Here is a 12578-nt window from a genome sequence, read left to right on the forward strand (position 1 = left end):
ACTATCTCTATGATGATCCATCAAATGGGAGCAATCTAAGAATTAATTATATATGTCTCAAAATCTAAACTCTTTAGAATATATATCTTTAAATTATTATTTTTTTTAGACGATTCTCGAATACATAATACAAGAATTGATAAAAATTATCCACTTTATTGATAAATCAATTGTTTAAGTACAAAAATATGTCCTACAATTATTACAATATGTCTGTCATATTGACTTTTAGAGTATACATCTAATATGATCCTCTTTCTATTAAGAACTTTATTTGTAGGTTTGATCTCTATCAGTTAGTGTGTCACCTACTTTGGCTCTCTTCAACCTGCGCTGACCTCAGTCTAAGCTCGATGTCCATCAGACTCACCAATCTTAGAGCCAGCTTGAAAATCAACAGCAATATAATAATAATAATAATAATAATATAAAATAGTTTTTAGATATAGTTTTATGATGCAGAATATTTGGCTGAAGAGTACTTGGGTCAGATGGATCGCAGAAAGTAGCAAAAGCCCAAATAAATGGATTGGAACGTCAAAAACGGGAACCTAAATTTTAAACAACTATAACTTTTAATATAAGAAGAGTTACGGGACTCATAATATATCAACAGAAAGCTCGTTTCAAGCTCTACAATCGTGAATCGGATTTACCTATTCATCCCATTTTTTGGATCCAAATTTCATCATTTTAGTGGGTTTTAGGGTTATTTTATGTTTGGGGGTCTGTCTTCGATTTAGTTTTATATTTATTCAAATTTTTTTAAATCAAAAAAATTATATGATTATTTTTTTAGTTGGAATTTAAAGTTCTTTCTCGTTGTCTAGAAGATTTTTATCTCATCTGAATCTTTGTTTTTATTCATCAAGGCTGCGTCATTGTGTTTGGGTTGTTTTTGGGTTTGGGAACTCCTAATGGACCGGCCTGGGAAGGTACGAACACACACCGGACCATTAATGTGAAGCGCAACATTCAGCGTTCGGCACGTTTTTGACGGGTGAGGGAGAGGCTTCGTTTCTAAACCGTCCAGTGCAAGCGAAAGGCCGTTGCTGTGCACGTGTTTTTTTTTCACTCTCTTTTCCTTTAAGCAAAACGAGCGGCCACTAATCTGTCATCCTCCCCTCCCGTAGAACTGGAAACGCCTAGGAAAAGTCGGAAGAACGAAGTCTCAGAAAAGAACTTCGATTCCACCACACGCGTCCGGCTCCGGGCTCTCGCGGGCCCACCCACCAGAGTGGAAACGGGTACTCGCGTTGTGTGAATTGAATTCCATGCCGACTGCCTCTCTCCTCCGTCCTCTCGGTCAGATCCCGCCAAATCTGCTCGCTCGGCGGATGGATCCAAAGATATGCCGCGAATCTTCCCCTCTCCTCGTCCACATTTCCACCTACCTTCCAGCGGCCTGTCCATTCCTTCATAATATATGTGAATAAATATACGAGCAAGGACGCAGGCAGAGCAACTAAATACGGAGAATTTGGAATCAAGTGGACCGGACCGATCGCTTCTCTGGCCAAGATACAGAGTGAGAGAGAGGGTCCAAAAAAAAAAACAAAAACAACAACAACAACAAAGAATGGCAGGAGCAAGCAGATTGCTGAGGATTAGCAGAGCTCTCCAATCAGATCACCACCCTCCCTCTTCCTCTTCCTCTTCTACTTCCAATTCTTGTCGTCTCCCGCGTCCCAGGTTTTTGACTGTTGGAGGAGAGAAAAGCATTCCACCCGGCTGCCAGGGGAAGAAGAGGGTGGCGGCCGTCTCTCCAGACGCCGCGGTGATTTCACCTGAAAAGAAGCACGAGCCTTCTTTGTTCGAAAAGGGAATGGAGATTGTGGATCTCTCATCTTCTCGCATAGCTCAGGTGGCAAGGCTGGCTCTGACACTCTTCGGTCCGCTGCCGCAGGAGGCTACAAAGGGCTTTTGTACTGCACATTCCGAGATGCTCGTCGAAACGGTACGACTACTCCTACTACTTTCTCATGTTGCGTAATCCATCTCCTCTGCATTCTCCTCACCTATTTGCTTGCTTCAAAGCAGGGGATCGCGCGATGCCAATCCTTCACACTGATCGCGGTTGCGGGATCCCTGATCGGCTCAGTCTTGTGCTTCGTTGAGGTAATGCATTGCCTGCATCTCTAAGTGATGCGATTTCTATGACGCTGCTGATTTACTCATTGTTTTTTTTTTTTTCTTTTTAAATGCACGAGTACTGGATTTTCAATTGATGGTGGGTCAAGAATTTAAATTCTGAGATTTCTTCTGAATTCAAAAGTTTGTTTTTCTCCTTCCTACTTGATGGATTTCAGGGTTGCTTCCTTGTTCTGGAGACATTTTTTGAGTATTTCCAAATGATATCACAAGGGCTGGATCAAGAAGGTATCTTACAACTACTCATCGAAGCCATAGGTACAAATTCGCTCTACTTCTAAATCATCGATTATTTGCAGCTACTTGGATCTTTAAATCAAATTTATACTTATTATTCACACGGTAACGAGTTCGTGGTTTTGACCAATATCCCTGACAGATATGTTTCTTGTTGGAACTGCCCTGCTTACTTTCGGGATGGGGTTGTATGTCATGTTTTCTGGCTCGGCCAACACGAAACGGAATAGAGGATGGCAAATTGCCGAATCCAGCCTTGGCTCATTTAACCTCCAGGTTAGATTTTTGGATTCAACTACGAAAGATTCGTGATCTTAGATGTTTCACCAGGAATCTCATAATATTACTAAATCATTTTCAGAAGCTTGCAAAGAGTATGGAGATGCAGTCCATAAGAGAGGCAAAATCAAGAATTGGGCATGCTATACTTTTGCTGCTTCAAACAGGAGTGCTAGAAAAGTTGAAGAACGTGTCCCTGGCCAGTTGCTTGGACCTAGCTTGCTTTGCCGGAGCTGTATTCGTCTCCTCAGCTTGTATTTTCCTCCTCTCCAAGCTCACAACGCAACGAAGCAAAAGTACATGGATATAATTCATCACAGGTTACCAGATTAGGAAAACAACTGCAGGACTCTTCTCATCGGAACAGGTTGCCCGGGTGATAGAACATAGGCTTGAAGACGACTGAGTGGTGGCGGTCGTTTAAATTTAAATCATTCTTCTTCAATCCAAATTTAGTTTTCATAGCAACGTAATTAATCAATAGCTTTTTTCTTTTTTTTTTTTTTTTGTTTAAGGGGTGGGAGTGAGGGGTGTTCGGGGGTTGAGAAATTTGACAGTAACTGACGCAGTGATAGAGCAGTTACAGAGAAAACAGAACAGAGATGCCTTATTTTTCTTGATAGTTTTCTCCCAGCCTTCTTTTACATCTAGAGACGAGGGAAGATAAGCTTTTCAGATGAACGTACTACATCTGCATAACCACAATTCAGTACTGTTTACATGGCTAAAAGAGTCATGCCCTTTTTCCCTTCGCTTCTTGGTACAGTCCATCGATAAAGTCCTGGAATCATTATTTCGCATGAAGAGAAATGATGACAAAAAGGAATTACAAATGACATATAACAACTGTTAATTACCAAGAAACCGATGTATCACGTTGAGTCTTCCTACCTTGTAATGTTTGAGCAACTGCGGCCTCTTCAATTTAAAGGTCGGAGTAATCAGGTCTCTCTCAATGTCAAATGGTATTGGTTCGAGATGAACTGCTTTCAATAGCTCAAATCCTCTAAGCTGTGGTGATCAAATTTAATGTCAAGTCAAGTCATGACTCACAGTACCGTTAAGTGTTTTAAGATGCCAATGATTAATGACTTACTTCATGTGTTCGGCCAGTATTATTGAGCTCGTCAAGAACGTATTTTCTTGCTTTTGGATGTTTGCACAACTCTTCAAATGTCCCAGTTACATCATTGGCTGCTGCCCACTCCTCTACCAGCCTCTTTTCTGGAACAACCACACCTACAATGAAGGACTCGAAACTGTTTCCGTAGACCCAAACCTGCATGATATGAATTCCGTAAGATGATATAAACTCGACGATACCTGCACATTATTTTAGTTACAGAATAACATAACACACTAGTATTACTACCGATGTGACAAGAGGGCACTGCAGGTATGCGCTTTCAAGGTTCTCCGCAGCAATATATTCTCCTTGAGACAATTTAAAGATATTCTTTCTTCTGTCGATGATCTTCATTGCACCACTGGGTTGCCATTCTCCAATGTCACCTGCATGATCCAGACTTGCTATCTCAAAAACAATTATGAAATAACTACCACCAATATAGAATAAAGCCTAAAGCAAACGTCATTATATATAAGCTTGATTTGCAGTAATTGGAACATATAGTTGTAGGAGAAATCTATCTAGTGTAAGAGGAAATCCATCTTTCTGAATTGCCCTTAATTGACTTCCCCAACTCATTAAGGAGATGCTAGAGCTTTGAGAAGCCCTTGGTGGTGTGTTCTTTTACTAAGGTGGATCTCATCTAGAACGGTGTGCAAGTCACTGAACAAACTGATGCACGTTTTTAATATACAGAAGAGGGGATAGATATGGTTCTTTTAACCTGTATGGAACCACCCGTCCATGGTTACTTCACTTGTAAGGTCTGGGCGCTTGTAGTAACCGGAGAATAAGGTTTTACCCCTCAAGCAGATCTCTCCGCGTGGTACATGGGAAAGAGCGTCATACCCCATTTCTGGAACTGACTCAAGTCTTGCCTCTATGGTTGTAATGGGGACTCCCACTGTTCCCATCATTGGGAGTACATTGGCTATAGATGTGAAGCACCCAGAGCAACTTTCCGTGAGACCTGCAAGCCAAAAATAATAGAAGTGCTAAAAATTAGGCATAGAAGATCTGTCTTTGTGTTCAATTATTTGGAGAGGATCTATGACAATGTGGAGAATGGACTTCTTTCAAGAGCAGTGAAAGTACAACACAAGATCTACACAACATATGACAATTTTTTTAGATACATGCACCACAAAAGTAGTTCACTGTTACCATATCCTTGTAAAAAGACACTGCAGCATGTGACTCTGAGGAACTCCTCAATATGCCTAGGTAATGGTGCAGCTCCAGATATCATGATGCGTACTCGGCCCCCAAGTCCTTGTTTGATCTGTGGTAATGATCAAGAAAAGGGAAATCTAAACATTCTCATCTCAAGGAGGTGCAGAGGAGTGGCAGGAAGTTGTTACATACTTTGTCAAAGACTAATTTGTCAAAGAAAGGCGATGCTTCATTTTGTTTCAGCCCTCTCCTCAAATTTTTCAATTTGCTGGTGAAAGCACAGAAATACCACACAACATATTAAAATCTAGATATCTATCGAAAAATTTGCTGTCACCTAGGTTGACAAAAATGTACTATGAAATGCAAATGAACAACAGTAATCAGAAGTAAGGTGGCATGGGGCAGCACTCTAAAACGTACAAGTCATATGCATACTGGAATAACTTCTTTGTTAACATTCCTCCAGATGAAATTTTCTGATTTATACCTTCAGTCACATAAACCTCACAATGTCAAGGTGGAAAATTGAATAGAGCAATTCTGACGGCAAGTTGTTTAAGAAGCCAACCAAAAAATATAAGCCATAAGGAGTGGACCTGTGTATATACGATCATAAACTCGAGGTACACCACAAAATAAAGTGGGTTTCAGTTCCTGAATGTCCTCCATCAAATATCGAACATCCTGCAAAATGAAAACAGAAAGTGTGGATTAATATAGAGAAAATCAGGGGAATAGAAATTCATCATAGAAAGGCTATAGCAAAGATACAAAGGTCATACCCCTCGCCAAAATCCAATGGAGGCACCCTTAAAGATGCAGTAGTTCTCAATTATCTGATCAAATATATGGGCTAATGGAAGGAATGAGAAGTATGAGTCTTCCTCAGTCACCTATAGTCAGATTGGGCATTTTATACATTAGACACTTTGGCCTATAGATAGGACAAGAATTTGTGGAAGTTTATGCAGTCAAATGATGATCTATGCTAAATAACAAGTACAGTAAAGTCCTAAAATAACTTAGTTTTCATTGAGGAAACAACAGTATTACTATCAAAATAGTCTGGAAAATTTCTAGAATGTTCTAGAAAAGGCAATTTCTTTTAATGTAGAAAACAGGAAGATTTCTCCAAATCATATACAAACATGCAGGTATGTTGAGGAGTTGAAAATTATTTATAAGATATAGCAATCCCAAAGAAAATGCATAAACAAGCGAAAATATAATGCCATGACAATCACAAAATAACATCCATCCAAATGCTTAACTTTTAGGTTCAATACAAGTCAGTTGCTCTGTAATAGGAATTGCAAAATTGAAAAATGGGTATGATGCCTTGACAAGCATCAAATAGCATCCATCCTGATGGAAAATTAGTTAATTTTTTGGTTATATAAATGTCGGCTATGTTGTAATAGGAAATACGAAATTGGATTCTGGAGTTCCTTTTTGCTCTTCTTTAAGCAAAAGAGGTAGGTTCTTGTGGCTACCCTATTGGAAAAGCTTTCCAAAACAGAACAATAAAATCTGTATATTATTACAAGGGTTGGGAGCTAAGTATTTACCACTTTATCTGTTTCTAGAAGTAGATGTTCTGTGGTAATGACCTCAGCAATAACAGCCCTGTTTGTCAGGATGACACCTTTTGGGTCTCCAGTTGTTCCACTAGTATACATTATTGTGCAAATATCATCCTTGTGTTTTGGAGGAAGTTTACAATTAGCACAACCCTGAAAAGAAAAAAACAAAAGAAAGGAGCCAGATTTTGTCAAAATCATATGAATGAAATTTCTACTGCAGGTATAGTTTGTGCTTGATTTTTTCACTTGTAATTAATTATCATAATTAAATGAACACATGCTGATGATAAGAACATGATCTTGTATAAGTTCTACATGAATATGTAAAATTAAAATAAGAGTACCATGCATAGAGCTGCCGTCTGAATTAACTTCTAATGGCACATTAGAAATGGCATCCACTGTATACACAATTGTTTCAGACTTAATACGCTTGGGAGGCATCATGTTATGAAGAAGGGGATGCACAAGTATTATTGATGCAGATGCATTTTTTGTTAAAAGTGTGAAAACTAACTAGCACCTTAAAGAACAACAAACAATGGTAAATATTAGAGTTTAAAATATGTACTTTAACATTAGAAAGTGTAAAGATCCTACCGAAGAGACAAAGTCCTCCCAAGAAAAGCAAGATACGCCAACTTGTTCAGCTTCTCTTTTTTGCTCATCAGTCACCATTCCAAAGCTAACAATTGCTGGATTGAATAATGCATAATAAGGAAGTTATTGCCTCAAAACCTTGTTATGCATAGCTATTGAAATACAAGGTTGCTGCTAAACGTACTCTTGAGATACATGGCACATTTTGGAAGGCACATCAATATCTGAATGACAAAATAAAATTGTGAGATACATATATCATGAAAGGGATGATGATGTTGTTTATGCTCAGACCTGACCAAAACTGAGTATATTTAGCATTTCTTGACATAATAATTCGATCTTGTATACAGAGCTTCCTCTGACAAGAATATGGTATAGGATTTGTAGTTATGTAGCTTTGGGAGTTTCAGAAACAGTATAAAATCAAATAAAGTTTCCCCTCTTCCATCAGTAATGGATAAAATTAAACATGTCACCATAGGCTAAATCAGATATTAAACTTATTAGATATAGACTATGACCCAAATAAAAAATGCGTTATGATACTGACCAACAGGCACGAAAATGCAACATAATTACTGAGATCTTAGTAGTCACTATAATGCTACAACATGGAGAAGTCCATAGATTTGCATATGAACTGGTGGTCAGATTAGTTTAGAAAGTACATGCAGTTCAGGCTGAGTATAATATGTTATAAAATATGAAAACAGTTTACAGTTAAAACTCTAACTAATTTGCAAATTTTCTTAGGAGTGCAGTAGTGAAACTGCTCTTTATTACTATAATAGGTTTTCACAAATGCATATGTACAAATTGACATAAATGACCAAACACAATCTTAATCTGGTCAGACAATTTCCATATTTATTATAAAACAAACCTATATATCATAATTGAAAGAGCTAAGAGATGGGTTGAAACCATAGTTTACTATACTGCATCATACCATACTATACTGGTACACCATACTACCCTGTACCGATACTACCGTACCATACCATACCATATACCGACACTATAATAAGATTTTACTAGTATGGGGTCTGGTACCGAGACGGCGAATCTTAATTGAAACCATCTTAGCAACTGATGACATGTGAAGATTGTTAACAAATACAGCTTGACATAACATTGGAGGTAAGAAAATAGCTTCAACATACAGATGTTATTTTGTTTTCTTGAACAAAAGCTATTGAGACTTCTGCATGGTTGATGATGAACTCCACTGCATTAGCACCTGCATTACAAGATGTAAAACTAATCAAAAAATAAAAAGCCTTAAAGTCTTAAAAATTATGTGTCAGAATGTTGTGAAAGATAAAGAGAGCAGATTCTTATAGACATATCACAGATCCTTCTGAGAAATCTTTGAATTATCACCAAATACATGGTTCAAACTGGAACGTGCTACCAATCTGAATAATGAAAATGATGAATAAACTAATTAGTTCTTTTTGTTACTTTTGATAAGCAAGCATTTTGTTATACAATATAGCATAGTTCCTTAACTACGTAAAAGCTTTCTATGCTTCAAATCTGATATATATATTATACAGTATAGTGTTATGAAACATGGTAATACAAATCCGTGGCACTGGAATCATTGGACGCTAGCAATGGTCAACAACACATCAACTTTCTTAAGAGATACCCATCCAAATTCTACATTCGAGTATGACTCTGTGTTTCAATCTTTTGAAGCAGAATAGATATTCATGTTTGTGAAGCAAATGAATCAGAATAAGCACTCTGAATTATTCCACAAGAAAAGAAAGTAAGCACGTACCAAGGGTGTCATATAGAGGGACATAACAGATTCCCTGGCTATTACAGGCCTGCAAAATCCACATGATGTATTAAAACTATGTACCACTGACAAGAACCAGCTGATAATTCAAGAACAGATTTAACACACTGTGTGGGCCTTTATCAATTATTTGCTCACAATTAGAAAATGTATAAGAAAAAATTTTTGTATTCCTCACCCCCATTATGAAAAACATTATAAATCATATAACTAGTGTAATTCAAAACAAAAATGCACTTAACACCACTTTTCCATTTTTGTTACAGGTGGACATGGCTCTTATAAAATGTATGAATAACATAAGATGTACAATAATAAGGAAAAACTATACCTCCATGGCAATCACCCATTCAGGGCAGTTGGATCCATATATGCCACAACGATCTCCCTAAGAATAAAATTGCACCTTGTAAGTATTTTATTATATGGCCTCGTGCAAACAAAAATCGTATCACATCATATACAAACCCGGTCAAGTATGCACCACCTACAGTTAAGAGCCGCATGTAATATAAGAATTTAAGTTGGCTTACAGAGTTAATGCCATGACTTTGAATGGCAGATCCAATCTTGATAGCTATGTCATAGACCTCTTCATATGTCTGCCATGCATACTGACCCACCTACAAATTCAGCTCCTTTTGAGTCGCTTTTTTTTGTTGCCAGCATGTAGTAATAGCAGAAATAGGAATAGGTTGTTGTGCGCAATTGATACAACAATATTCTTTATCTCGTATAAAGTGCTATATTCTTTATGGTTCAAGAAAACTAAATAGGTCAAGTATAAGCTATAATTTTGCTCTAAGTTGGGAGGATAACACAGAGAAACCCAGCCATCAACCCATAAATAGATGTCTCATTCAGCTGCATTCTGGATTATCACATAATCAGCAAACGTGGATGACAAAGGCCATCAATTGGAATCAAAATTCTTCACCATGCGAAAACAAACTTATACAGTAACTTTATGCATGTCTACGCATCCATTTGCTCATATAAATGCATAGAACATACAATGAGATTTATGCACTTTTCTCCCTTAATGAAATGCTAGTGACTTGATCACTGCACTTTCTATGGAAACTTGCGTATGTAAAATATGCAAATTACCTTCCCATTAATGAATTTGCGATGGCCAAGCATTTGGTTCTGCGGATATCTTTTAACTGATCCACTGCAAGAAAACAGAGACAGAATAAAAAACCACGTATTTTAACAGTAGCAAAGAGAAGATTCAAATGTATGCCTCCTCCATTTCGAAACAAACCATCTTTCTCTCTCAAGAAATACTTTCCCATGTTTACCATATATCTTTTTTCATCAGATCTGTTGTAGATATGATCGGTTTATTGGGAAACTGGAAAAATGTGGCAGAAAGAAAAGGAGTAAAGTAGTGAACTCAAATCAATGCTCTGGCAAATTGGGCAAGTGATAACTCAGGAATCTTTGACAGGATATCATCTGAGCTAATACAACTAGAAATCCTCAAAGAGCCAAAAATGATGTTCTGTACAGCCCACACATTCAACTTGTAGCAAAAACAGAAACTTTGTTAAAATATTTAAAAACCAATTTTTTCCTTGAAAAAAAAATATTAGTCGTAAAAAGAGAAGAAAGAATGTATAAAAGAACAAAACACTCTCCTTAACTCTCTCTTCATCCAAACTTTTCAAGCAAATATCAGCAAAAGCAATCAATGGAAACATGAAGCTCAGACACACAAAGCTCAAAGCCCACAAATGTGATCTCATGTACCTACACACGATGAACTAAGGTCGAGAAGACCGGAAAATGGAAAGTTGGCAAAAAGAACCACAATGCACAAGAAATATATTGATGAACGAAGATAGCAATCCTGAAGAACGCAGATACACAACAAACAAATTAACCAGAAAAATCCAACCTAAGGAAGTCCCAAGGGGAATCGATTCCGGAGGGCAGTTCCAAGAGACCGTCTCTTGCATAGATGGACCGATAAACCGGACCGGCGGAAGGCTTGTTTCCGGCAGCCGGTCTCGACTCCTCGACCTTAACAGAGTAAACCTCCATGTCTCCCTCCACTTATCTTCCCTTCTGTTCCGTCCGGTCCAGTGCCGTTCGATTAGCGAGGAGAGGACTTAGCTGTGATTTAAAGAGCACACAGCTTCCAGAGAGGATGGGATGGAGAAGATGGGAAGTTGGGGAGTTCGGTGACTCGTGGAGAGCTATAAATTAAGCATGGCTGTGGGAGGTCGTTGGATCTAGTTTGACAGCAATTTAAAACAAGAACGGGCTCCACGGAGGAAAAGATCTTTAAGGTCCCAACAACTTTGGGCGGCCTTTATGAATCGGACAATCTTTATGGTTGACAGTCGCTCATTTAATACTCTTAAAACCACATAAATAATCCTAGTCCTGGAAACTTTTTTCCCCTTATCCCGTATTTATTTATTTATTTATTTTTTTGGGCAGGGCGCTCCATTGTTTCAATCTATTAACATCTTCTTGTCTATATTTCACTTGAAGTTCAGACAGACATGAACCAAAGTCAAATATGGACATTGCATGTTAAGATCCTATCTGTCTAGATAGATAGATCAAAAAGTGTTTGAATATCACGAGAGTTCTTCATCCATTTGGTTTGGATCTATTATTTCTGCACAAAGAGAATTATAAGTATCACATTGGATCATGATAATTGGTGCACCCCATCACTATAGTTTAATTTAATTGTCATGAAGTCATGCTTCAGCCTTTTCCATTTGGTTGTAGCTGAAAGGAGAGTGGACTCGACTTTGCACTGCTGGAATCCAAGAAGGGAATTAGTACTACTTTTTGGATATCATGCAGAGCGGTGCTATCATCGGACGTGCGGAAGATACAAGAACTTCCACTATTGAGATACTCCGCGCGAACTTATCTTGGCCTAGCTATATGAAGCCAAGTTTTCAAGATATCAACTTTTATTATTATTATTATTATTATTATTATTATTATTATTATTATTATTATTATTATTATAAAAATATTATTATTATTATTATTTGATGAAACATCAGAGACAAAAATGTGACCAAAACAGAAACAGATATACATCAAAGTAGGCTGCTAGGCCTAAACCCGAGTAAACAAAACAACAATCTTATGATTGGAATTAGTAGGCGTCATAAGCATCCGGCATCAGATAAAGTTATTCGTAGCATAATCAATTAATTAATTGAACCTTTTTGAGAAACATAAACAATCAACCAATTCCTTGGCAAGCAAGATAATAAAAAAGATTGCCACCACGCGGCACAATTATAGACATCCTCAAGTGGCCAACGATTGGCCAAACCTTGGCTCGGTTATCTCTGCATAAGGAAACAACCCCCCATGCTGACAACATACTGACGAATCAAGTCAATCAGCCCTGCTTTATCAGCCGAATTCTACCTTCCAAAACCTCCAAAGTTGATAGAAAACAGCAGAGGAAAATATCTACGTTAAAAATATCATGATCGTGATCACGGAACAAAAAAAAAGTCTGGAGAAGCAAGTTAGCTGGGAGCAAGGGCTGCCGTCCGAAGAGATGATTGTTGACCTAAGAAAGCTAAACCTGTGAATCCAATACGTTGCCGACCGAGACGAT

The 12578-nt window shown here is 37.8% G+C and overlaps 1 protein-coding gene and 1 pseudogene across 1 annotated transcript; one reads left to right on the forward strand and one right to left on the reverse strand.

The window, feature by feature from the left end:
• Window positions 1-1446: 1446 nt before the first annotated feature.
• LOC140854103 (uncharacterized) lies at window positions 1447-3260 on the forward strand (annotated as a pseudogene).
• LOC140854102 (probable CoA ligase CCL6) lies at window positions 3248-11244 on the reverse strand. The gene is made up of 19 exons (XM_073249534.1): window positions 10872-11244; window positions 10079-10142; window positions 9502-9591; window positions 9300-9356; window positions 8948-8996; window positions 8322-8398; window positions 7340-7379; window positions 7156-7250; window positions 6541-6705; window positions 5755-5865; window positions 5569-5656; window positions 5393-5459; window positions 5162-5237; window positions 4961-5078; window positions 4521-4766; window positions 4040-4179; window positions 3764-3946; window positions 3559-3678; window positions 3248-3448 (listed from the first exon to the last, which is right to left on the reverse strand). Exons 1-19 carry the CDS (start codon window positions 11015-11017, stop codon window positions 3401-3403), a joined length of 1980 nt encoding a protein of 659 aa, XP_073105635.1. The 5' UTR covers window positions 11018-11244; the 3' UTR covers window positions 3248-3400.
• Window positions 11245-12578: the final 1334 nt, after the last annotated feature.

This window comes from Elaeis guineensis, chromosome 15 (assembly GCF_000442705.2).
Source record: "Elaeis guineensis isolate ETL-2024a chromosome 15, EG11, whole genome shotgun sequence".
Taxonomy (NCBI): domain Eukaryota; kingdom Viridiplantae; phylum Streptophyta; class Magnoliopsida; order Arecales; family Arecaceae; genus Elaeis; species Elaeis guineensis.